This window comes from Ovis canadensis, chromosome 3 (genome assembly GCF_042477335.2).
Source record: "Ovis canadensis isolate MfBH-ARS-UI-01 breed Bighorn chromosome 3, ARS-UI_OviCan_v2, whole genome shotgun sequence".
Lineage (NCBI taxonomy): Eukaryota > Metazoa > Chordata > Mammalia > Artiodactyla > Bovidae > Ovis > Ovis canadensis.
In genome coordinates this window covers 217923658-217950283 of record NC_091247.1, presented here as the reverse complement: position 1 = coordinate 217950283, position 26626 = coordinate 217923658, and the positions used below count along the sequence as shown (strand labels likewise).

Below are 26626 nucleotides of genomic sequence, written 5' to 3'. Positions count from 1 at the left end.
GAGGCGTCAGTAGTCGCAGCATGCAGGCTCAGTAGTTGTGGCTCACTGGTTCCAGAGCGCAGGCTTAGTTGCTCCAAGGCATGTGGGATCTTCCCAGACCAGGGTCGAACCCACGTCTCCTGCATTGGCAGGCGGATTCCTATCCACTGGGCCACCAGGAAAGTCCCCAGGCCCCCTACTCTGTTTGTTGGTTTTGTCCGCTGTTCGACTCTTCCCTGGAACCTTCTCTTCTGCAGGAGCCATCATGCGGGCTCAGCCCTGCCCGGGGCCCTTGACAGAGGTCCTCTGTGCAGCCTCTGTAAGGTGGCTGGCCTGGAAGTGATGAGTGGACAGAGACGCACCTGGCTTTCATGACAGTCCCTTGGCCCCCACACAGCCCTCTCCTGCCCCCTTCTCCAGGGCAAGGCTTCACAGGGTCATGGGTATGGTCACTGGGCTCTGGCCTCTTGTCCTTGTAGAGGTGGGGTCTGGTGTCCCCTCTGGCCTGCCCATACTCTCGCCAGCCTGTCTCAACTCTGCCACAACCTAGAAGATGCTTTGAGTTACACATGCTGTCTTGGCCCACACGTTGTGTGAAGACCACTCTCTTCTTCCTCTTCATCCTTTTCCTCCATAATCTTCCTCTTTCCAAGCTCCAGACACAGCAGCTCCAATCATCAGGACATTCCCGCCCCTCATGAAACTCACTCCCAACCCAGGACCCAGAGACCCCAACACGAAGAGGCAAAAGGTGATGATGGGAACGGGGGACAGAAGTCATTCCACGTTTCTCAGGCCTCTGTCTAGTTTCCACCTGTTACGACATCCCTTGATATCATTTCACTGAAAATGCCTGGGCTTACATTTATGTGTCTCTTTCTTACAAAATACTTTGTGCCAAAAAGGGAAAAAACAGGAGTATTATGTTTGGTTTGAAGTGGCAACCATCTAAAATTTTCAGCTGAGTTACTGATCGCCCAAGTGATGAGCTGGTGAAAACGGGTCCACCTCCCACCTTCGCTTCCAGAACAGGTTTGGTTTGGCTCAGGGATCGGACATGCAGTCCCGTCCACATAAGGTGCCTTTGGCAGAAGCACAAGGGATGCACTACAGACCCAGGGATCCGGCGGAGGTGGAGATGCAGGTGAGCAGGCAGTGACAGGAAGCCTCAGGTGCAACTCATTGAAAACCCTCAAAGCCTGGCACTACCCTCCGGTGGGTGAGCACCCCTAAAGTGAAGGAGACTAAGCCAAGGACCGTGCTGAGTATAAACAGCAGAGAGTGAGAGATCAGGGGATCAGGGTGTTTCCCGTGAAAATAATGCAAAAAGCAAGGTCCGAGCCCTAAATCCTAGCACCCAGCCAGGTCATGGCCAAGGGCAGGCTGCCCTGGGTCACTTGTCTAGCTGGAAGCAGAGACCCGGGACCTGGCTGAGGGTTTCATGAGCATTAAGGTGGAAGGTGGCAGATGGAGAGGTTGTCCCTGGGCTGGGCCCCCTCCCCCAGGTCGATGTCACCACTTACTCTTCCAAAACCTTTTGGGCTCCAAGTCTGTCCATGAGGGTCTGGAACTGGGCTTCTTCATCTTTGTCCATGTCGCCCAGGTCCTCATCCCCTCTGCTCTGATACACCTTCTCCTCCTGGAGCTGGGCCAGCTGCGTACCTGCATCTTCCTGACTTGGGTTATCCTGGCTGAAGAAGAAGTGACCTGGGGAACACATGGGCACAAGGGTCTGAATTAGGCAATGCTCACCAAGGAAGACCTTCACTTTCTCAGTGGTCAGGAATCACTTGAGGTTCAGCCGAGAGACAGAAAAGGGAGGTCAGACCTTCAGAGCAAAGATCTTTGGATGACATGCTCTGGATTCTGTGTCTTTCCTACTTGGATGAGATTCTGCTAGGGATGCTAGAACCTGGGAAAGGCAGACTGCATGGCAGGTACAATGGCATCTTGTAGTTCTCAAAACTTTAAAGGCTGGCCTCAGATGATCTCTTCCTGGATTCCTTCTCTAAGGCCTTCCCCCCATCACACTCCAGCAGCCCGGCTCCCTGTGCTTCATGTTATCACCCAGTCCTCCTGGCCACCAGCATCACTGTGCTTCACATTACAAGTCAGTTATCAATTTCTGAAGGTCAGGAAAGGCATCAGAGATGTCTAAGCGAATACAAGGTTCCTGGAAGGAGGCAGATGTATGGTGATTTACCTGACCTGTATTTGTTCTAATAGATGGGGAAACAGTAGAAACAGTGTCAGACTTTATTTTTTGGGCTCCAAAATCACTGCAGATGGTGACTGCAGCCATGAAATTAAAAGACACTTACTCCTTGGAAGAAAAGTTATGACCAATCTAGATAGTATATTGAAAAGCAGAGACATTACTTTGCCGACTAAGGTCCATCTAGTCAAGGCTATGGTTTTTCCTGTGGTCATGTATGGATGTGAGAGTTGGACTGTGAAGAAGGCTGAGCGCCAAAGAATTGATGCTTTTGAACTGTGGTGTTGGAGAAGACTCTTGAGAGTCCCTTGGACTGCAAGGAGATCCAACCAGTCCATTCTGAAGGAGATCAACCCTGGGATTTCTTTGGAAGGAATGATGCTAAAGCTGAAGCTCCAGTACTTTGGCCACCTCATGCGAAGAGTTGACTCATTGGAAAAGACTCTGATGCTGGGAGGGATTGGAGGCAGGAGGAGAAGGGGACGACCGAGGATGAGATGGCTGGATGGCATCACGGACTCGATGGACGTGAGTCTGAGTGAACTCCGGGAGATGGTGATGGACAGGGAGGCCTGGCGTGCTGCGATTCATGGGGTTGCAAAGAGTCGGACACGACTGAGCAACTGAACTGAACGGAACTGAACTGATCAGTGTCAGATCTGATGGTGTATCTGTTTGTTTGTTTGTTTTTTAATCTCATTCATGGATCTCAGTTCTTTCCCTCCTGGTCACTTTGAGAACAACTGGTCTATTCAAACCCCTTACAAATTCCTGTGTAAGTGGGTACCCCTCAGCCTGAAAGACTCAGCCAGCCAGGTTGCAATGAGCCATGTAAGCCTCCCTCTCTGTGGTCCCAGACAGGCTGGAAACCCCACCTCAGCTCCCCTCTTATGCCGAGCCTCCCTGCAGAGCTCCTCTGCTCGCTCCTTGCCGTTCTCCAGGGGGTGGGCACCAAGCGGGCAGTGGTGTGAGCAGGGATGGAGGGCACATGAAAAGAGAACAAATGACCCACAATCTGGAAGCTTCGAGAGGCAGGAAAGGGTGTACAACATGCTGCCTCAGAGATGATGGAGCAGAGCTGCTCCTTATGGGGCTCTGAGCTCAGACGCTCAGTGTCCGAGTCTCTGCGATCCCCCGGACTGTCCCCCACCAGGCTCCTCTGTCCATGAGGTTCTCCAGGCAAGAATACTGGAGTGGGTTGCCATTTCCTCCTCCAGAGGACCTTCCTGACCCAGGGATCCAACCCGCGTCTCTTGCGTCTCCTGATTGGCAGGCGGTTTCTATGCAGCTAGCACTGCCTGGGAAACCCTTATGTGGCTTTAGGCCGACCCGTACCCTGAGGCCCCAGCACCCATCAGAACTTACTAAATCCAGTGGTGAACTCCTCTGGGGTCAGAAAGCCGTTGCCATCAGCATCCAGGGCGTCAAATACATCCTCCAGGTCCTCCAAGCTGAGGGGCAGCTCCTTATGGAGTCTCTGAAAAGAATGCAGACTGCTGCGGTTAACACTGCTCATCACAGAGGGCTGCCTGGGGGCGGCAGCGCCTTCCATCCCTGGCTGATGAAGGCCAGAAGCTGGATTCTGAAGCTTCACCTTCCTTCTCCTCTGAATATTAGGACTCCACCATCTCTTGGGTACCTGCTCATCTGTTTGGCAACTTGCTGGGTGATTTATAAGTAAATATGTGTATATTGCTCACTATATTTATATATAACTTAATATATATATAGGATTTCCCAGGTGGGCTCTCAACTACTGGAAAAACATGAGCTGCCACTGGCTTAAAGTCTGGACAAGAGTATCTGTGTTGTAAATAGAAACTGGCCCAGTGGGGTGCAAGGTCACTGGACCTGGCCCTGGGCTGCCCCGATCACCCAGGGAGGGAAGGGCAGACACGGACAGATGGAGAACAAAGCTGAGCTTCCCCCTGGCCTCTGCCTGATGCGCAGTGGCCCCAGGCTAGGGTTAATTTGCACCCTTGAAGCAAGCACCCTCTTGCACCCTAATAATCAAAACTTCCCAGTGGTGACTCCCCGAGGGAGTTCATTAGAACCCAGCTGTCCCTCTCCCTTCCTCCTGTTCCCCTGGGGACGGCTGCACAGATTTTCTTACTGTGGAAGTGACAGACAGCTGAAGACAATGCACGGAGCCGCACGAGGGAAGGCACACGCCCATCTGAACAGTCAGAAAGAGCTGGCAGCTGTAAGCGCCCATGACATAACTTGAGAGACACTCAGCTTGATCCTCCGCAGTCTTCTCGCTGATAAGCCATAAAGATTAATTTGGCAGGTACATGCATTACGGAAGACGGGGATGCATCACAATGTGGGGAGGCAGGATGGTGTGGGAGCCGTTTAGAATCATTGAATTAAATATGAATGGGTTTTTTTTTTTTTTAAAGGAAGGGGAGTGAGACTGTGCGTGCAGGTTCTGGAAGTGCATCTGCCAAGCAAAGAACAAAATCTCTAGCTTATCAACAATCCATAAACCAGCTGTGCCGAAGCCAAAGGCAGAGGATACGGGGCGAGGAGGGGGGTCAATCTGGCAAGCGGGAAGTCCATTAACTTCTTCTGAAGCTAAAGGCATCCCACTGGAGGCAGGCTGAAAACCAAGATTCCAGTCCTTTCCTTGTGATAGTCTGCCTCTCTCCCACTCTCAGCCTGAATGTGATATTTAAAGTGTGGTCTCGGGCTTCCCTGGTGGTCCGGTGGTTAAAAATCCATCTGCCGATGCAGGGGACATGGGTTCGATCCCTAGTCCAGGAGGATCTCACGTGCTGTGGGGCAAGTAAGCCCGTGTATCACAATTACTGAGCCCTCACTTTAGAGCCCACGTGCCCTAGAGCCCAAGCTCCGCAACAAGAGAGGCCAGGAAATGAGAAGGCCACACACCGCAGCTAGAGAGTAGCCCCTACTCGCCACAACTAGAGGAAGCCTGCTCACAGCAACGAAGACCACCACAGCCACAAATAAATAAAAATGCAAAAGATAATAAAATGTGGTCTCCGTCCTGGACCCAGAAATGGGCTGGAAGGAATTTCAGAGTCAGTGGGGCCCTCAAATTGCCTCTAACCACCAACAGGTGGGTACCCTTGCTCTTGTTAGCATCACCCAGGAAAAGCTAGGTTGCACCCCATCTCTGGCACCACTTCTGAATCCAACAGCACTTCTGAGCACAAGTCCTTCCCATGACAGAACCCCACGCCTTGTCTCCATCTCAATCCAGCTTCCTCCTCCTGCTGTCACTGAAACTGAGGGGCGGGAGGATGACAATCTTAACACCCTCCGAGTCATCCTCAGTCTTCACATCCCGGCAGAGTGACACCAAGGGCTTCTCCAGCCTCCTCGGCAAACTGCCTACACTAGATCTCTTCACCCCTCTTCATGGGCCCTACTTGCAAAATCCTTTAGTCTTAATAACCATAATTACCTCTTATTTATCTTTTGTCTCCAGGCCTGCAGAGCTGTGTAAAACCAACTTATTCTGCTCTTGTCCCCTGGGTACCTAGCGCTGTCTGCATTTTTAACTAAGGGAGCCCAGCCAAATGCAGAGGGATGCGATGATTCATTCCATGGTGCTGATAACCCGTGAAGCTCGGAGATTTGCCTGAAGTCACAGTGGAGGCCAGCCTGGGATAAAAAAGTGATTTCTCCTTCAGGGCCTCTGCTGTGGGCTACTGGTTCTCTGAGAACCCCTTCCTTAATTCCCTTGTCTCATTTCTATCCCACCCCTGCCACCAAAATCTGCCCGGCCAGTACCGCCCATATCAGCCTTCCAGAATCTTGCTTCATGGGTAGGGCCTGTGTCCCTTCAGCTCCACCTGGACAGGCAGGCAGAGGATGGAGGGAGTTGGGGAGGAGGCAGGGTCACCCTCCTTACTCAGCCCACAGCCCAACCAGCTCTTCACAAGTCCACACCCCCCAAATCCTGGCCTCCCTCCACCGCCTCCCAGTTAACCCTCAATCCCTGCCTCTTGGCATCACTTCCCCAGGAAGGCTTGGCAGCCCCCAGCTTAGGAGAGACCCAGACTCCCTGAAACACGCTGCACTCATTCACAAGTCTCACCTCACTTTGTACTTCACATCCTGATGGATGTGATTAGTGGATAAATGTCTGCTCCTCTGGCCTGGAAGCTCTGGGAAGAGGGGCCCCACTCATGTTTGCTCACTACTGCGCCCCCAGGATCTCGCCCAATGTTGACAACCCAGGGATCTGCAACTCGTTCACTTATTGAATGAGCGAATCAATAAACAAGTGACTACGAGTGATCTCAGGCGGTTCTGAACTCCTATTCACGGAGCTCTGGTAGACAGCCCACCCACTCCAGATCCTGACCAGCCCCCCAGAAATGCTCAGCAAGGTCTGATAAACTAGGCCCTAGAACAGAGCCTAGGCCCTAGAACAGCCGTGCTGAGGGGGCAGGCTCCCAGGGCCAGGGACAAATGCTGTCTCCTGCTGCAGCCCAGCAGGACAGAGCCTCTGTCTCCCAGGCCGCCAGCCCCTAACGTGTCTCTTGCAGCGTAAAACTAAGGTTTGCATAGCTTCAAACACATATAAGGGAAACACTCACTAAAGAGAAAACCAACAAAATGAAGTCAACTTTGCAAAGAGAATAACAACTGCACATGAACAATGTTCTGTGATCTCATTTTAAAAGAATAAAACTGAGCGTATGTACACAGAAAAAAAAAAGTTTCAGAAGGACACATACCAGCCCTGCACACTGGTTTTTCCCCGGAGGGTGGCACTTGGAGGGAGGGGTGGAAATCATACCTTCATTTTCCTCCTGTCTATAATGTGCTTCTTAAAATGATGAAGTGAGTTTTACTTTCATAAAAAAGGATAAAACCACAAGGGATCCACCTTTACAGCCAGACTGAAGTCTTCCTCTTCTCCCACAGTCTCCTGTTCAGACTCCTGTCCCTATGTTTGAGCCCAGCCACAACCAATGTCTCCAGAACAGGACTGTGAGGTCTGGAGGTGGGCTCTACCTTGATTCTGCCTGGTGCTTTGAGGTGCTTGGTCCAGGCTGACGACTGGCTTTAGGCAGGTGTCTCAACCTCTGCACTACTGACATTTCAGGATGGAGAATTCTTTCTTGGGGAGAGAGCTGCTCTGGGTCTTACAGGACACTCAGCAGCATCCCTGGACAATGCTTTGTAGACGCCAGCAGCATCTCCCTCTCCAGTCACTCCGGTCAAGAATGTCCTCAGGGCTTCCTTGCTGGCTCAGTGGTGAAGAATCCGCCTGCCCATGTAGGAGACGTGGGTTTGATCCCTGATCCTAGACGATTCCACGTGCTCAGAAGCAACTAAGCCCCTGAGCCACGACTGTTGAGCATGTGCTCTGGAGCCTGGGCGCTGCCACTGCTGAGCCTGAGTGTGCAACCCCTGTAGCGCACATGCCCTGGAACCGGTGAACAGCAACAAGAGAAGTCACCGCAATGAGAAGCCCACACACCGGAACTAGAGAGAAGCCCCTGCTCGCCACAACTGGAGAAAAGCCCGCTCAGCAACAAAGACCCGGCACAGCCAAACATAAATAAACTAATAAACAGAATTAAAAGAAAAAAAAAAAAGAACATCCCTAGACGTGGCCAAAAGTCTTCTAAGAAGCATAGCCACGTTTGCTCCCACAGACTGGACACAAGAGAGATCAATGCCTGTTGGAGATGACCAGAGGGGACACTCTCCAGCAGAAATGTCCCTTCTTGACCTTGGAGGCAGAACAGATGACACTTACCTGACCTCCCAGTGTGACAGTGCAGCCACTGTGGAAACTGGCTAGGGCGCCTCCAAACACCACACATAGAATTGCCTGAGATCCAGCAATCCCGCTTTGGGGTACACACCCCAAAGAACTGAGAGCAAGGCCGCCAAGTGTATTTGTACACCCCTGATCGCAGCAGCATGGTGCACAGGCAAGGGTGTGAAGCAACAGAAGTGCCCATTGACGGTTAAATGGATAAACAAAATATGATAAATAGGTACAATGGAATCTTACACAGCCCTGAAAAGAGAGGAGATTCTGATCAGTGCTGCCACGTGGCATCTTGAAGACATTCTGCTCAGTGAAATACAGCAGTCACACCAGGATGGACACTATATGATTCCACTTACATGAGGTCCCCAGAGGAGCCGTATCCATAGAGACATAAGGCGGGATAGTCCTGGGGGCTAGGTGAGGGGGATGAGGAGGTAGGCTTTAATGGGGACGGTTCCTATTTTGCAAAATAAGAAGAGTTCTGGAGCTGAGTGGGAGTGATGATTACACAACAACCTGAATGTATTGAAAAGCACTGAAATAGCCACTTAGAAATGGTTAAGAGACTTTTAGTGGATTTATCAGCTGGCGCTAGTGGTAAAGAACCCACCGGCCAGTGCAGGAGTGTAAGAGTCAAGGGTTTGATCTCTGAGTCAGGAAGAGCCCCTGGAGGAGGACGTGGCAACCCAGTCCAGTATTCTTGCCTGGAGAATCCCATGGACAGAGGAGCCTGGTGGGCTACAGTCCATGGGGTCGCACAGAGTCGGACACGACTCAAGTGAGTTAGCAGGCACACACCGGCACACACAATTTTAAAGCATCACAACGTGGAGGACACTAGGGATTAAGAATCAGGGTATAAATAAGTTTCCCACCACCATGAACACATACACACACACACACACACACACACACACACACACAGAGTGAGCATTTATAGGGAGATTTCAGGTCCCAGCTCAGGGCTAAGTGCTCTGCATGAACACGGGTGTCTGACTCTCTTCTAGCACCGGGTGGGGGGGGGGGGTAGTTTTAAATAATTCATACATGAGCAACTACAGCTTATAGGGGTTAAGAGGCTCACACAAATGCACACTGCCAGTAAGCTGCAGATTCAGGATTAAAAGTGGTCAATTTTCCGTAAAATTCTTTAAGAGTCTCCTTGCTACCCTAATTGAGGAGTCATCCAGCTTCTCCTGTAAGAGTTGGATGGTCCCTCTTTGAGGCTTTGTGCACCTCTGTAACAGCTTCTAAAAGTCTGAGCTGTAACTTGGAATCTGCTGCGGAGGGTATGCAAAGAGCCAGCAGGGTTCCAGTAACACTGCGCTCACAGAAATGGGGAGCAGCCGGGTTTGGCTGGTTGGCCGGCTGCTGGGTGGTTCTTTATAGCTTGGCTAACCCAGAAACCGCAGGCGGTGTCGGGAGGCGTGCACTTGGCACTGGTGACGTCATCAAACCGCTCTCGGGTGCTCAGTCTCTCAGTCTGCCCGGCTGTGCGACCCCAGGAGCCCTCCAGGCTCCTCTGTCCATGGGATTCTCCAGACAAGAACACTGGAGTGGGTTGCCATGCCCTCCTCCAGGGGATCTTCCCAACCCAGGGACTGAACCCGCATCGCCTGTGACTCCTACACTGGCAGGCAGTTTCTTTACTACAAGTGCCACCTGAGAAGCCCACAGACTTCTCTTAAAAAATGGGGAAACGGGGTTTATGAGGCTGCAGACTGCCCATCCAGTTCCAGCTCTCTCTCCCAGCTGGAGGGGTCCTTTCAACCCCTTCTCCAGCCTGGCCCTTCGGTGTCCCTCAGCCTCTCACTCAGGACCCTCCAGCCCACGACTCTGCTTCTGTAAGGGACCCCTCCCTGCAAAGCAGTCTTCACCCCAGCTGTCTCAGGAATGATCCCCAAGGGACACACAGTGGGGCTCCTTGTGGAGGAGGGTGTGAGGTGTGGCGGGGACACGGGCAGGGCTGAAGACCCTCACATCCCTGCCGAAACCCTGTGCACCCACGTAGATCAGGGTCCAGTAGCAGGATGTCTGCCCCTGGAGCCTGAGCTCAGGGCAACCAGTCATCCCCGAGACCGGCTCCTTTCTACCTGTTGTCCTGCCCTGCTGGGCCAGCTGGCTGCCCACCGCTGCTCTGAGCACCTGTCAGACATCTGGAGCCCGTCTCACCTGCTGCAAGTGGACTTCCTGTCATTACTCAGGAGAAAGAAGAGCAGGAGCACTGGGGCAGCAGCCTACCACAGCATCGGCTGTACCCCAGTACAAAATAAAAAGATGGGGGAGAAAAAGAAAACCTGCCCATCTTGGGTCTTCATCCCCTTAACACCGCTGTGTGTCCCCCACCTAAAATGCACTTGACAGATAAGTGAGGGCTGGTAGGGGTGGGGGAGATGCTGTCAGAGTTCCAGCAGAACCTATGCTTCCTCTAGTCTTGTGCGGGTGAAACCATGACTGCAGCATGAGAGACTGCAGGAAGACGCTCGGAAGAACTTTTACATTAGCGGCAGGAAGGCTCCAGACCAGGGGTGGGCAAACCACGCCCCCGCCCTGTAAGTCGGACCCAGCGCCTGTTTTCCTATGGCCACTGAGCTAAGAATGACTTCTACATTTTTTAATGGTTGAAAACATCATCAAAAGGACAATATTTAGTGACACATGAAAATGACATACAATGTTCATTTCAGTATTGGTAAGTAGGCCCGTCTGGGGGCGGGCCACAATGTCTGTGGCTGCTGGTGCTGATGTAAGCAAGCAGGACCCTCTGGGGCCTTCCCAGGACAGACCCCTCCCCAGCATCCTCTGCTTTAGATCCTCTCCGAAGGCTACCCACTCCAGTATTCTTACCTGGAAAATCCCACAGACAAGGAGCCTGGCGGGCTACAGACCATGGGGTCGCAGAGTCATACATGACTGAAGTGACTTAGCATGAAAGACCTAGATAATTGTATCTGAAGCACATTGCCTGAGTTGTTCTACAGATGATAAAAGCCACCACCAAATGGAAGACGTCATATACCTGATGATCATGAGTACATAGCGCCCGGGCTTCCTGGAGCCCGAGGGTTGATCACCTGAACCCCTTGATAGCGCTCTGATCTCTCACCATCAGCCAATCAAGAACTGTGCACAAACTGATCACAGACCCTGGAACTCTCCCTCCCAAACCTGGCCTTTAAAGATGCTTTGCTGAAACCCCTCAGGGAGCTTGAAGGTCCTGGGCTCCTTGCCTGACCCGGTAATAAATGCTACATTTCCTTTCCCACAACCCAACATGGATAGATAGCTTTATGGCGCATGGGACAGTGGATCCGAGTTTGGTTTAGTAACCTGGCCACAGAGCTGAGAGTCACAGCACCTCGTGGGAGTGGCTTGAGCACAACTCAGAGCTGTGCTGCAAGGCAACAAGTCAGTGCCTTTCTACCTGTGTTCCAGAAGGTTCTTCTACATGTCTTCAAGAAACTTATATTGCAATCACTATTTTCCACAATCAAGTCAGAGAAAACAGCTCCCAAGTCAGACAGCAAGTATAGACCAGAAAAAGAGAGCACCCAGGAGATCTGGCTCCCAGAAGAGTCTGGGTCGATGTCTTCTTCCAGGACAGAGTTAATGGCATCTTTTCTGTTAAAGGGCTTCCCTGGTGGCTGAGACAGTAAAGAATCCGCCTGCAATTCAGGAGACCTGGGATTGATCCTTGGGTTGGGAAGATCCCCTGGAGAAGGAAATGGCAACCCACTCCAGTATTTTTGCCTGGGAAATTCCATGGACAGAGGAGCCCGGCGGGCTACAGTCCAAGGGGTGGCAAAGAGTCAGACATGACTGAGCGACTAACGCTTTCACTTTCTGTTAAAGACGTCACATCCCAAGAGACAGGTCCCAACCCAAGAGAGGGAGACCCAGGCCCTTGGTATTCCCAGTGAGCAGGCCCAGCCCAGGGCCCCCTTACCTGCATATCTGCCCGGGCGATGAAGCCCTTGCCCTCAGTGTCACAGGTCTGAAAGAATTCCTGTGCCCTCCTCAGCATGGCCAGCCGAGCTGGTGCCAGCTCCTGAGTCCCCTCGCACGGCAGGTCATCCAGGGAGCCCAGGCAGGCCCTGCTACCCTGGTGCCCCTGGCTAGATCCCTGGGGTCTGGAGACCATTCTCCCATCAATGGTGGCCATCCGGATCTGTCAGTTTCTTCGAGTCTCTTCAGAACCTGAAGATGGAAGATGAGAGACAGGCATGGTGAGGATGGAAGGAGACTAGAGAAGGATGTGGGGGTTGGTGAGAGGGAAGCAGAGAACCAATTATCAGTGTGCCTGTATCTCTCTTAATTATCATGAGCTCATAACAAGGGAAATGCACCATGATCACTAACAGATCAGCTGGCCCATCCAACTAAGCAGAGAAGATTGGTGGGGGGTGGTGGGGGATAGATGTTTCCAGGTTGAAAGGAGGCGGCCAGAGAATTGAATCAACAAATTGAATCAACAAATGTTGTTGATGTAAATCAACAACAAAAGTGCGGATCCTGATGGATCAGTTATCATTTCTGCAGTGTTCCTCTGGAGGCAGGCACCACACCAAGATCCCTCTACACATTTCCCCACCCTCGAATGGAGGGATTTCAGTCATGGTGACCAGCAGTAGAGGAAGATATCTGGGGTTGGGTCTTCCCTGGTAGCTCAGATGGTAAAGAATCTGCCTGCAATGCAGGAGACCTGGGTTCAATCCCTGGGCTGGGAAGATCCCCTAGAGGAGGGCATGACAACCCACTCCAGTATTCTTGCCTGGAAAATCCAATCAGTTCTATCAGTTTTTGTTCTATGCTTTTGGCATCTGTTATTAGGTACGTTTGTGTTTAGATTACTTTATTCTATTGATGAATCTTGCCTGGAGGATCCCACGGACAGAGGAGCCTGGCGGGCTATCATCCATGGGTTGCGGAGTCGAACACGACTGAAGCCACGTAGCATGCATGCATTGCTGAAAGAATTTTCAGTTCATGGCACAAGAAGAAGAAACCTAGGTGGAGCCTGGAAACCCAGTTATGTGTGTGTTCAGTTGCTCAGTCGTGTCCGACTCTTTGCAACCCCATGGATGATAGCCCGCCAGGCTCCTCTGTCCATTGGATTCTCCAGGCATGATTCATCGATAGGATAAAGTAATCTAAACACAAATGTACCTAATAACAGATGCCAAAAGCAAATGCACAGAATAAGAATGGATAGAAATTCAAAGAGAACTAGACAAATCCACAACCACATTCAGATTTCAATATCCCTTTATGGATAATGAATAAAACAAGGAGACAGAAATCAGAAAGGATACAGAAGACTTGAACCAAACTGTCAACTATTTTGACCTAATTGACATTAATAGAAAAATCTACCCAACAAAATCTGAATACACTTTTAAGTGTAACATGGAACATTTACCAAGACAGTCCATATTCCAGTCCACAAAACAAGATTCAACAAATTTAAAAGGATTCAGTCAAACACAGTATGTACTCTGACCACATTGGAATTACATTAAAACAGCAACAGAAAGACCTCTAGAAAATTGCCAAATATGTGGAAACTACATAATGTTCTTCTGAAACTCATGGCTCAAAGGAGAAATGTAAAGGGGATTTAAGAAGCATTTTGAACTAAATGAAACTGCTGCTGCTGCTAAGTCACTTCAGTCATGTCCGACTCTGTGTGACCCCATAGACGGCAGCCCACCAGGCTCCCCCGTCCCTGGGGTTCTCCAAGCAAGAACACTGGAGTGGGTTGCCATTTCCTTCTCCAATGCATGAAAGCTCTATATATCAAATTTTGTAGGATATTGCTAAAGCAGTACTCAGGGAAAGATTTATAGCATGAAACACATATAAAAGCAAAGAAGAAAGGTCTTGGTCCAGCAGCCTCACCTTCTACCACTAGAAACTAGAAAAAGAAGAGCAAATTAAACCCCAAGTAAGGAGAAGAAATAACAATCAGAGCAGAAATCAATGAAATAGAAAAGCAATAGAGAAAAACAATGGAGAAAAATCAATGAAACTAAAAGCTAGTACTTTAAGAAGATCAATAAAGAGAGAAGATACTATATCACAGTATCAGGGATTTGAGATGACACCATTACACATTCGACAGATATTAAAAGCATAATAAGGGAAAATTATGAGCAAGTTTGTGCCAATAAGTTTATCAATTTAGATGAGATGGAGAAGTTCCTTGAAATATCACACTAAATATCAAAGCTCACTCAAGGAAAAATAGGTAACACGAATAATACTTTATCTATTTAAAAAATTGAACTGTCAGTTTAAAATCTTCCTATAGGAAAACTCTAGGCCCAGGTGGCTACGCTGATGAAGTCTACCAAATACTGAAAGAGAAATTAATAGCAATTCTATTCAAACTCTTATGGAAGATTAAAGGATAGGAAATACTTTCTAACATATTCTATGAGGCAAGGATCACCCTGACACTCAAACTAGATAAAAACATTAAAAGAAAAGAAAAACAGGCCAAAAACCTTCATGAACATAGATGGAAGAATTCTTCAGGAAATTATAGCAGATTGAACCCAACACTGTATAAACAGAATGATACATTCTGATTAAGTGGGGTTTTATCCCAGGAGTACAAGAATGGCTTAACACTTGAAAATTAACACCATAATTCACCACATTAACAAATTTAAAAAGACAAACTGTATGATCATCTGAATAGATGCAGAGCAAGCATTTGACAAAATCTAACACCAACTTCTGGCAAAAACTCTCAGCAAACTAGAAATAGGAAGGAGTTTTCCCAATCTAAAAATGGGTATCTACAAAAAAAATTAAAAAAAGTGACAGTTAAAATTATACTTGGTGTAAAACCGCATACTTTTGCCCTATGATCAAGAAAAAGACAAGAATGTTGTCTTACCACTTCTATCCAACATTGTTGTTAGCATCTCGCCAGTTTGATGAGACAAGAAAAGAAATAAAAAGCACCCAGATTGGAAAGCAGGAAGTAAAATTATCTTTATTCCCAGACAGCTTGAGTGTCTAGTAGGAAATCTGATGAAATTCACAAAAAGCTGCTAGAACTAACATGTGACTTTGACACGTTTAAAGGATACACACTCTCTATACGAAAATCAATTGTGCTTCTGTATGTCAGCAACAAAAAGCTGAGATTGAAATAAAAATATCATTTACAGTAGCATCAAAAATATGAAACGCTTATGGATATATCTGAGAAAAAATATGTAATACTCATAGATAGAGAGCTACAAAATATTGGTGAGAGAATTTAAAGAAGACCAAAATCAGTGGAAAGAGTTGAATGTTCACGAACTGAAAGACTCAGTCCTGTTAAGATGTTATTTCTCCCCTAAATTCATCCATAGATTCATCTCAATCCCAATCAAAATCCCAGCGGGGTTTGTAGAAACTGACAACCTGATCTAAAATTCATGTGAAAATGCAAAGGACCTAGAAGAGCCAAAACAACTTCAAAAAAAAAAAAAGGAAAACAAAGTTGCAAGAACACTACCGGATTTCAAGACATTCTGAGTCTGCAGTCATGAAGACAGTGGAATATTGGTATAAAGACAGAAAAGTAAATAGATAAATGAAACAGAACAGAAGAGCCAGAAATAGACCTGTATATAGAACTAATTTTTTTGCAAAAGCAGTTCAGCAGAGGAAGTATAATCCTTTTAGCAAATGGTACTGGAATAATCGGATATCCATTTGCAAAAAGGAATTTCAGTTCATACCTTATCCCATATACTAAGATTTACTCAAAATGGATCATAGAACTAAATGGAAAATCTAAAAATATTAAACTTCAAGAAGAAAACATCTTTGTGACCTTGGCTTAAAGTCAAATATTTCTTAGGTACAGTAGCAATAGCATAATCCATTTAAAAGAAACCCTGATAAATTGGACTTTATACAAATTTCAAATTTCTGCTCTTTGAAAGATACCATTTAAGCTCCACAGAGAAAAATACTTGCAAATCATGTATCTGATAGAGAATTTTGATCCAGAATATATAAAGAACCCCCAGAACTTATTAATCAGAAAATAAACAACTCAATTTTTGAATGGACAAACATTTGAACAGGCGCTTCATCAAATAAGATATATTGATATCAAATAATTGCATAAAAATGTTCAACATTATTAGCCATAAGGGAAATACAATTTAACACCACAATAAAAGGCCACTATACACTTACTAGAATGTCTGAAACGAAAACGATTGACCAAGTCTTGGTACAGATATGGGGTGATCAGATGGAATACTCAAATGCTGCTGGTGAGAATGCATACAAATGTACAGCTCCATTGGAAGACATTCTGTGGTTTCCTAAAAAAGTCAAACAAACTTCTACCATCCTAAATATTCACTAACAGAATAAAAGCATATGTCTGTACAAAGACTTGTCCATGAAGGTTCATAGAAGCTTTATTTGTAGCAGCCAAAAACAGTCAAAACGTTCATCGGCATGTGAGTGGGTAAAGCTGCAATATAAACCCACAATGGGATGCTACTCGGCTTTGAAAGGAGAGGACTGTTGTTCCAACGAACAAACTGCATTGAATTTCAATCACATGAGTGAAAGAAGCTGGACAAAAATAGTGCACCCTATTTGATTCCATTTATATAAAATTATGAAAAAGGATGACTAATCTAAGTGATAGGAAAGAGATAAGGGAGGGTGGGAGAAGGTGAAAAGCTGGAATGGCAAATGGGCAAGAGGAACCTTTCGGCGGTGTAGATGTGTTCGAAATCTTACTTGCTGTGGTGGTTTCCTGGAGATACACATATACATACAGACACTCGTGCACATATATACATACATGTATATACACACATGGGCTTCCCTGGTGGCTCCGTGGTAAAGAACCTGCCTGCAATGCAGGAGACATGGGTTCAGTTCCTAGGTCTGGAAGATCCCCTGGAAGAGGAAATGGCAAACCACTCTAGTATTCCTGCCTGGAGAATCCCATGGACAGAGGAGCTTGGTGGGCTACAGTCCATGTGGTCCCAAAGAGTCGGACACAGCTGAGTGACAGAACAATTGTATGTCAATAGTTCAATAGATCTACTTAAAATATATATATAGGCCACCCAGCCCCTTCTCATGCTTCCCAGAACTTGCAAATCTTGCACCACCTACTGTGTTTATTCCCAGGATCCTGACTCCTCCTTTGACCTTCAACTCTGGCAAGCGGGAAATGCCTGAAAATTCAGCAGTTTCCCTGGGAAAACCCTCAGTCACATAGTGTGGGAGCTAAATGAACATGGGAAGGAGGGGAGCAAGGCAGGGTTCCTTCTGCAGACTCTTGCCCCAGTCGGATGCGTGAGCTCACCTCCTTTCTCCTCTGACCTGGCCAGCAGTCTTCCCATAGTACCTGTGGGGTTCCCAAGGGGAAGAGAAGACAAAGCCACAGAAAAGCTTCTGCTTTCATTTCCAAATAGAATGGAAGCCCTGCGCTGGGCTGGGCCATCTCATATTTGGAGGAAGCCTGGTGATGCTCTGGCCCGGGACTGAACACAGCTTTCTGCCTCCAAGATGCTTCAGGCCACCAGACAGTAACTCCGTAAGAGGGAAGAGGTATGTGAGTTAGTTGCTCAGTCCTGTCCAACTCTACATGACCCCATGGACCATAGCCCTCCGGGCCCTTCTGTCCCTGGGCTTTTCTAGACAAGAATATTGGAGTAGGTTACATTCCCTTCTCCAGAAGATTTTCCTGACCCAGGGATCAAACCTGGGGCTCCCCCACTACAGGCAGAGTCTTAACTGTCTGAGACACCAAAGAAGCCTCCATAAGAGGGAAAGTGGTGGGATATGGCCCAAAGGCAGTGGACAAAGGGTGTCACCATCACAAAGGGAAGAGAGAGCCTGCTCTTATCTGCCTTTTTCCGTCAGAGCTGGCAGACGGCCATTCTTCCTCCAGAATGGCTCCATAAAAGCCTTCATACACGGATGGAAATTATCCAGCCCTCTTATATTTCCAGAAGCATCTCCCAGACTTCCAAAGTGATTCACAGCTCTGTAATGGCTATAATCAGAACATTCACAGACAAAGCCTAAATCCTCTCTGAAGGCTCTGAGCCCCTTCCCTGTTACTCTGGGCTCCTCAGAAATGGAGCAGGCTGGTACCCCCTCTCCACCATGCCAGAGGCAGACTTCAGAGTCACTCTGACCTTCCTTGAAGCTCTCCTGCCGCAGGTAGGACTAAGAGTCCCACAGCATCGTCAGTATCTGATCAGATCCTATTAATCACCCAGGCTCCAGTGGAGGAATATTCTGTATGCAGCACTGATCCAGTACTCTTGCCTGGAGAATCCTGTGGACAGTGGAGCCTGTCTGGCTACAGTCCATGGGATCTCAGAGGTCAGGCACGAATTAGTGACTAAACCTCCACCGCCACCGCCCACTTGTCAATGACTAACTAACTTCATGTTGCCAGCATCACAGGAAGGCAGATGGGCCAGTCGTGTCAAGCTGTGGGGGTGCCGGAGGGCTGCTGAGCAAAAGGCAGCTGCAGCCAGAGAGGCTGTGAAAAGCTCAGGGGGCCTGGTTCTTACCCGCCCCTGGGAGGGAGCAAGTGAAGGAATAATTGAGGAGGCATCAGATGGGAGGTGTGTCAGTTTCCTAGGGCCATTTTGCAAGAGAGGACCCAAAACTGAGTGGCTTAAACAACAGGAACATATTCTCTCATGTTCTGAGGGCCAATCCTGAGGCTAGAAGCCCAAATCCCGAGTGTCTCAGAGTGGGCTGTGCTCCCTTTTGATAGAGACAAAGCTGGTGATGAAACAATTAATCTCACTAGGGGATTGTAAGTAGAAAAAAATATGAGCAACCCCTGTAAGTTAATGATCTCTCAAGAAAGCAGGTTTGCTTAACCACAAAACCAAGCAGGCTTGCTTAGCAACAAAACCACGCGGCAGAAGACATGCCTCCAAACAATAAAACAATGGTGGCACGAGCCCCACGTCCTGCCCAGTGAGCTCAGTAAGTTAATAACCCCTAGGACATGCTCTCTGCACACATTTGGTGGAAAGTCATTCATTGTACAGAGACCTGGAACAATATTTTTCAAGTCCTGGCTTGACCACGTCGGGACAAGAAAACTCCCCTTCCCAACCTAGAGGAGGAGTTGATGGAAGTGTGATGGCTACTCAAGGATGAGGAAGAAAGTGGTCTTTTCGCCTCCCTATTTTCCCTTTGATTATAAAACTATATATCACTAAGTTCTTGGGTGCGGTACTCTCCCACCCATCCACTTGTAAGCTGCACAAGTGTCCTGTTCTAGTAAGTCCCTTCTCATCTATCAATTTACTTCTTGCTGAATTCTTTCCACCTAGAGACATGTACAGCTATGTGAGCTGTGACCATAAAGAAGGTGGGGTGCTGAAGAATTGATTCTTCAAACTGTGATGCTAGTGAAGACTCTTGAGAGTCCCTTGGACAGCAAGGAGATCAAACCAGTCCATCCTAAAGGAGATCAGTCCTGAATATTCATTGGAAGGAATGATGCTAGAGCTGAAGCTCCAATACTCTGACCACCAGATACGAAGAGCTGACTCATTGGAAAAGCCCCTGATGCTGGGAAAGATTGAGGGCAAGAGGAGAAGGGGGCAGCAGAGGATGAGATGGTTGGATGGCATCATTGATTCAATGGACATGAGTCTGATTAAACTCCAGGAAATAGTGAAGGACAGGGAAGCCTGGTGTGCTGCAGTCCATGGGGTCCCAAAGAGTCAGACATGACTTATCAACTGAACAAGAGACATAAAGGACCAGAGTTCTTCAGAGCACCCCGAAATACCACCTAGAGGTTTCACTCTGAGACTCCAGGCAAGACTTTCCTGCCTCTCCCCAGCTGGCGGCCAGCCTGGAGTCCTTGTCTCTCGGCTGTATCTCTCCTCTGATCTCTGCCCCCATCACCACAAGGCCTCTCCCTTCCACACCTGCTCCTATCATCTTTCTATCTTACATAACCAGTCATGTTGATTAAGGGCCCGCCCTAATGACTTCATTTCAACTTCACTAATTGCCCTTACAATCACCCTACTTCCAAATGGCTCAGCAGTTAAAAAAAAAAAAAAAAATATATATATATATATATATATGTGTGTGTGTGTGTGTGTGCCTGCAATATATATATATGCCTGAAATGAAGGAGATACAGCCTAAATCCCTGGGTTGGAAAGATCCCCCGGAGGAAGATATGGCAACCCACTCCAGTGTTCTTGACTGGGAAAACCCATGGACAGAGGAGTCTGGTGGGCTACAGTCCATGGGGCCACACAGAGTCAGACATGACTGAGCGACTTAACACGCACACAGGCAACTTTGAAATCAGGTCACAGTCCAGGGTCCTGGGGGTTAAGACTTCAATGTGTCTTTTGGGGATACTCGAGTCCTAAGAGGTGGTGTCTTAGAAACCCTGAGACAGGGATGTGGGTGAAAGGGGCTAGTTTGTGATGGATGGAGTAGAAAGGGAGGGCAGCCTGTAAGAGGCACTTCTCCAGCCAACTATGGCCGGGGCGGGGGGTTCCAAGGGCTACTGGAGCCTCCCAGGAACTTGGGGATAGACCGCAGGTCTCAGTGATCTAACCCCAGGCCAAGGAAATGGATTCCTTGTATGTCAACTCCTCTGAATCATGGGGAGCTGCCCCTGAGGATGTCAGCCGCCAGCACTCTAGGGGCCATGTGTTGTGGCTCTAGAGAAAACCCCCCAGACTAAGGGGCAGCTAGAAGTGGCCAGAGGACTTGGAAATGGTCAGCACTATCCCTTCCATGAAGTGGGCAGGGCACCAACAACATCTGAAACTTAGAACATGGGGGAAGGGGAGTCTCCAGGCCACCCACCTGCAATTCAGACGGGTCCAACCTCAGTTTCCCTATCTGTAAGACACAGGTGACAGTACTTACTTCCCATGAGGACCAGGCAACGTAAAAACATGCAAAACACTTGGGAATGATGACGGGCACACAGTAAGTGGTTGGTAAGTGTGAATGAACTCTTGCGATCATTTCTAGAGCATTTTCAGTATTATTCTTTCTAGTTCGAAAATCTGAGTGAGATGACTCCTTGGAAGGTGATACGGTAATCCAAGATGTATAAACTCCTAATGATGCTAATTATCCTTTTCAGTTGCAAAAGAACTTTCCCTTCCACCATCCATCTCCATCATGTGAAGCTGTCAGAACTGGCTGTCCTTTCCCCCTTTCATTAATGAGCATCTCAGTCTCCGAGAGATGGCCTGCATGACCTGTCTGGGGCCATCAAGCCAAGCTGAAACTCAAACTTCCCACCCCTGAGAGTAAGAGAAGGCCACACCAGCAACCTGGGGCTCTGTTTGTTTTCTAGGACTCAGCAAAGGGCAGTTTTCAGTTCTTTCTCCCTCCCGTGGGAATCCTTCACAGTCTGCTCCAGCTCTCAGCATTGGACATGCCTCCAGGGCCCAACTCTAATTCCTCCTCCTCTGAGAAGTCTTCCCTGACCACCTGGTCTGGATTGCCTTGGCCTCTGAGTACTTACTCTTTCTTACTCTTTTTTAGAACACACTGCTTGGTCCAGTTGGCTAGATTTTCAAGGGTACATAATATGTCTAATTTCTTCCACAAACGCCCTATTCATAAATCTTAGTAGGTATGGAATTGACATATGATCATTTAAATGAACACATGGCCAGCCTGGTACTTTGCATATGACAGGTGTTCAGTAATTGTGTGTTGGCTTCCTAACTGGCCCTGGAGAGTGAGGGCTGAGAAGGATAAGTATTGGTAGTGTGTGTGTGTGTGTGTGTGTGTGTGTGTGTGTGTGTGTGTATTCAGTTGCTAAGTCGTGTCTGACTCTTTGCGACCCCATGGACTGTAGCCCACCAGGCTATAGTACTCTTGCCTGGGAAATCCACCATTGGATGGATTACTGGAGTGGGAATACTGGAGTGGGTTGCCATTTCCTTCTCCAGGGGATCTTCCCAACGCAGGGATCAGACCCTCATCTCTTGCATTGGCAGGCAGGTTCTTTACCACTGAGCCACCAGGGAGGCCCAAGTATTGGTGGTACAAGGAGAAATATCTATCTGGTCTTTGTGCCTGGTTTCTGGTGCAGAGCTCCTAAAATCCTTAGAACTTCCTGCGTGAAAGAAGAGTCTTTTGTTATTTATGATGAGCTCCTTTCAACCACACCTTAGTTCAAGCTAAGGAGTGACTTTAGGTGGGTGGCTTTGGGTGGGTTTCAGGATGGGGACTGGTGGCGAGATGAACCAACCGTGTGATTAGAAGTGTCAACTGGAAAAAAAAAAATGCATGGCCTGAAAGTTGAGAACTATATTTTATACAAGGAGACTGCTAAAGAATCCAGCCCTGGAAAACAGCCTCTCAGATCACTCTGTCTCAAAGGGGCAAGGGAGGACTCCGGGTACACAGGAGTTCTTACTGAAAAAATAAAACTTACAGTCAAAGATTAAAAGATTACTACCAATCACACACACACACACACAAACCCCAGACATTTTAAGTTAATGAATTTAGCCCGTTTCTACTGTCTGAGAAGATGCAAGAGATGGGCTCATTGAAATTATCCCTTTGATATGCCTCTTAACTATCTAGGGCCAGTATCCTGGTTTTTCTCCATCCTAAATCCCCTCAGGGTGCACCACAGGGAGCCGCTGCTGTGGCTGATGACTTGAGGGTTGCAATATGGTTGTTAACTGAAATGGCAGGTGACATTTTTTATTCACAGTGTGTTGGAATCTCAACCCCATCCCACACCTCCAGGAAGGAGAGAGAGGCTGGAGCTTGACTTAGTCACTCGTGGCTAATGATTTAATCAATTCTGCCAACATAAAGAAGCCCCAACAGATGGGGTTCGGGCGGACCTGGAGGATCCTAGGATCTTTCCCTTACCCTGGGCATCTCTTCCATCTGACTGCTTCCCAGTTGTATCCTTTGTAACAAAGGGTGATAAGTAAGGCACTTCCTGAATTCTGTGTGCCCTTCTAGAGAGTTAATGAACTTGAGGAGGGGACTTGAAAATTTGTGGTGGGTCAGACATTGCGGGTGTATGCTCAGGCCCCCTGCAGTGGCCACTCTCTTGCTCTCTGTACATCCCCTTCTCAACCAGCCCCTGGTTGAGACTGAGTCCCCACTGTAACTGAGACTGGTCACAGCCATACCGACTCACAGGACTGACCTTCCCTCTTACTGTTGCTGTCGTTCAGTCTCTAATTCCTGTCTGATTCTATGTGACCCTAGGGACTGCAGCATGCCAACCTCCCATCCTTCACTGTTCCCAGAATCTGCTCAAACTCATGTCCATTGAGTCGGTGATGCTACCTAACCATCTCACCCTCCGACGCCTCTTCTCCTTTGCCTTCAGTCTTTCCCAGTGCCAGGGTCTTTTCCATTACTAATTGCCCCCTGCACTTCTCCAGTAGCATACTGGACACCTTTCAACTCAGGCGGCTCATCTTCTGGTGTCATATATTTTTGCCTTTTCATACTCTTCATGGGGTTCTCGCAGCAAGAATACGGGACTGGTTTGCCATTCCCGCCTCTAGTGGACCATGTTTTGTCAGAACTCTCCACTATGATTCATCTGTCTTGAGTGGGGCTTCACTGTCAATTCAATTCTGAGACTAACGCAGACCCCACAGGGTAGGGGCTCACAAGCCCTCAGAATTGAATTGACAATCCAAGGACACACATTTGGTGTTGGAAATAAGTGTTAGAAAAAAAGATACCACAATATTTCACAGCTGGTTCTCTGGGGAGGGTGGGGGAGAGCCTCAATTTGCAGCTTCTGCTTGTTGCTATGGTGTCAATCTTCCCACCACGAGTGATGTCAACCAACCAACTATCAGCTCTCACAAAGAAGGGAAAATGGTGAGGCTACTGTTTCTGCCCAGGGTCTCCTGAGAGGGTGATCTGTGAGTCCCCACTGTCTACCCAGGTGACAATGGCTGATGACTCTGTAGACTGTATTCCCAACCTGAGACTTAAAGGTCAGGGTATGTTTAAGATCCCCCTTCAGTTCTGTCCCTCCGTCATCTCCGACTCTTTGCAACCCCGTGGACTGTAGCACACCAGGCTTCCCTGTCCACCACCAACTCCTGGAGCTTGCTCAAACTCATGTCCATTGAGTTGGTGATGCCATCCAACCATCTCATCCTCTGTCATCCCCTTCTCCTCCCACCTTCAATCTTTCCCAGCATCCGACTCTTTTCAAATGAGTCAGCTCTTCACATCAGGTGGCCAAAATATTGGAGTTTCAGCTTCAGCATCAGTCCTTCCAAAGAATATTCAGGACTGATTTCCTCTAGGATGAACTCTCAAGAGTCTTCTCCAACACCACAGTTCAAAAGCATCAATTCTTTGGCGCTCAGCTTTCTTTATAGTCCAACTCTCACATCGTACATGACTACTGGAAAAACCATAGCTTTGACTAGATGGACCTTTGTTGGCAAAATAATGTCTCTGCGTTTTAATATGCTGTCTAGGTTGGTCCTAACTTTTCTTCCAAGGAGCAAGCGTCTTTTCATTTCATGGCTGCAGTCACCATCTGCAGTGATTTTGGAGCCCCAAAAATAAAGTCTGTCACTGTTTCCATTGTTTCCCCATCTGTTTGCCATGAAGTGATGGGACCAGATGTCAGGTCCCATTAGTTTTCTGAATGTTGAGTTTTAAGCCAACTTTTTCACTCTCCTCTTTCACCTTCATCAAGAGGCTCTTTAGGTCTTCTTCACTTTCTGCCATAAGGATGGTGTCATCTGCATATCTGAGGTTATTGATATTTCTCCCGGCAATCTTGATTCCAGCTTGGGCTTCACCCAGTCCAGCATTTCTCATGATGTACTCTGCATATAAGTTAAATCCACCTTAGCACCTGGGAAAATGTGTTTTTCCCAAGCTTCAGAGTCGCACAGGTGGCCTGCCCATCATTTATGCCTGTGCCCCCTCCTTGCCCCACAGCCCTGGGCAGACCCTCTGGCGGGACCGGAACATAGATGAACAAAGATGACGCTTCCTCAGCACCCACTGCTCAAGATTAAAATATTTAGCTCAGGAGACAGGCTAGTCTGGAAAGGAGTTTCCCTGTTGCATATCAGATTACTCTTTACTTCTTCAACACACAGTATCAGGGAGCTTCAGACAAGTCACCCCACCTTCTACAGCAGGCTCTTACTGCAGAGGTAAGAATGCCAGGTCCAAGGCCACAAACAGGTTACTCAGCCTCTCTGAGTCCCTCTGTCCTCACCTGTACAATGAGGGCATGAGTAACACCTATGGGTGTCAGCTCCTGTTACTATTCTTATCACTCTGTTGTTGTCATTTAGTTGCTCCGTCGTGTCTGACTCTTGTGACCCCATGGACTGTAGCCCACCAGGCTCCTCTGTCCATTGGATTCCCAGGCAAGAATACTGGAGTGGGTTGCCATTTCCTTCTCCAGGGGATCTTCCCGGCCCAGGGATCGAACCCACGTCTACTGCACTGGCAGGCTGATTCTTTACCACTGTGCCACCAGGGAAGCTGGTTCTTATCATGATGAAACCCAAATTGGCTTCCTCCACCCCTGATACAATTCTAACAAATAAACTCATAGACAAAACAACAACAACAACAACAACAAAAAAAAAAACAACAAAACCCCCTCAGAAAAGACACAGTCAAGAAGCGTAGAAATCTACCACTGAAGGCCCAGCGGGAGAGGACCTTATGACGTGACCTCACCCTCCCAGGCCACTGGGAAGGACACCTGCCCCACCAGCCCGTTTATAAGGGCAGGTTTATGGGAACACCTTTGAGAGGGCGACTCACCACTCTAGCTGCTGTGCCTTACGCAACTGCTACACCGCACCTCTTCTTCCCTTGAATTAGGTCCAATTTCCTTTTCCACCTCAAGGGAGACAGGGAACAGCTGTCTCTACCACTGTAAAACAACTCTCCCAAGTCTGGACAGCTAATGTTCAACAGCCCCGCTCACACTTGTCTTGCTCTATTATAAGACACATTAAAGGCCTTGATAATGGTTTGGGGTCTCCATGAGATGGCTGCTGTTCACCCTCATTCTTCTCATAATTAGTGGTTGTAAACCACTTTGAAGATAAAAGGTGTTTTATAGGAGCTAAGTCCTGTTATGATTAGTCTTCCAATATTTCTTTGCTGATGAGCACATCAAAGCCAACCACAGGCTCAGCATGAGATCTGGTGGTTAATTAGATGTATTCCAAGGCGGCTGGTATATATTAAAGACATCGCTGCAAAATGTATCAACATTAAAAAAAAAAAAGTGCCTGCTTTCTTCCCAACAGAACAAGCTCTCTCCAAAGGCTGTCAGTGCTGATGCCGGCCAGACGGGCAAAGACCACGAGCTAATATATCCTCTGATCCTGAGAGAGAATGACTGGATAATGGCACCTGGCTTTGTGTAATGTTTCTATTGTTGTCAAGAAGGTTCTGGGCCCCCGACTTCTTTCACTTTGTTTTCACAATCATCCTGTGATAACGGGCAAGTTAACAGGATCCCCATTTGGCCAATGAGAAAGCTTCAAAGTGGTTTTAGAGGCAGAGGCATCAGTGTGGTACAGCTGAACACGGTTATGGATGCAGTTACCCAGGCAACACTACAGATGCTCCACCCACATCCCTTCCAACATTTGTGCACTACCCAA

At 48.0% G+C, this 26626-nt stretch overlaps 1 protein-coding gene across 3 annotated transcripts in view; it reads right to left on the bottom strand.

Annotated features, from left to right (window-relative positions):
• CRACR2A (calcium release activated channel regulator 2A) overlaps positions 1-26626 on the bottom strand; it is a 116347-nt gene that overhangs the window by 63420 nt on the left and 26301 nt on the right. For all 3 annotated transcript variants that reach the window (XM_069581492.1, XM_069581493.1, XM_069581494.1), the window contains exons 2-4: positions 11905-12155; positions 3560-3671; positions 1503-1686 (exon numbers count right to left, since the gene is read on the bottom strand). In XM_069581492.1, coding sequence (XP_069437593.1) covers positions 1503-1686; positions 3560-3671; positions 11905-12120 — 512 coding nt within the window. In that variant the 5' untranslated portion in view covers positions 12121-12155. The remainder of the gene's footprint in view (positions 1-1502; positions 1687-3559; positions 3672-11904; positions 12156-26626) is intronic.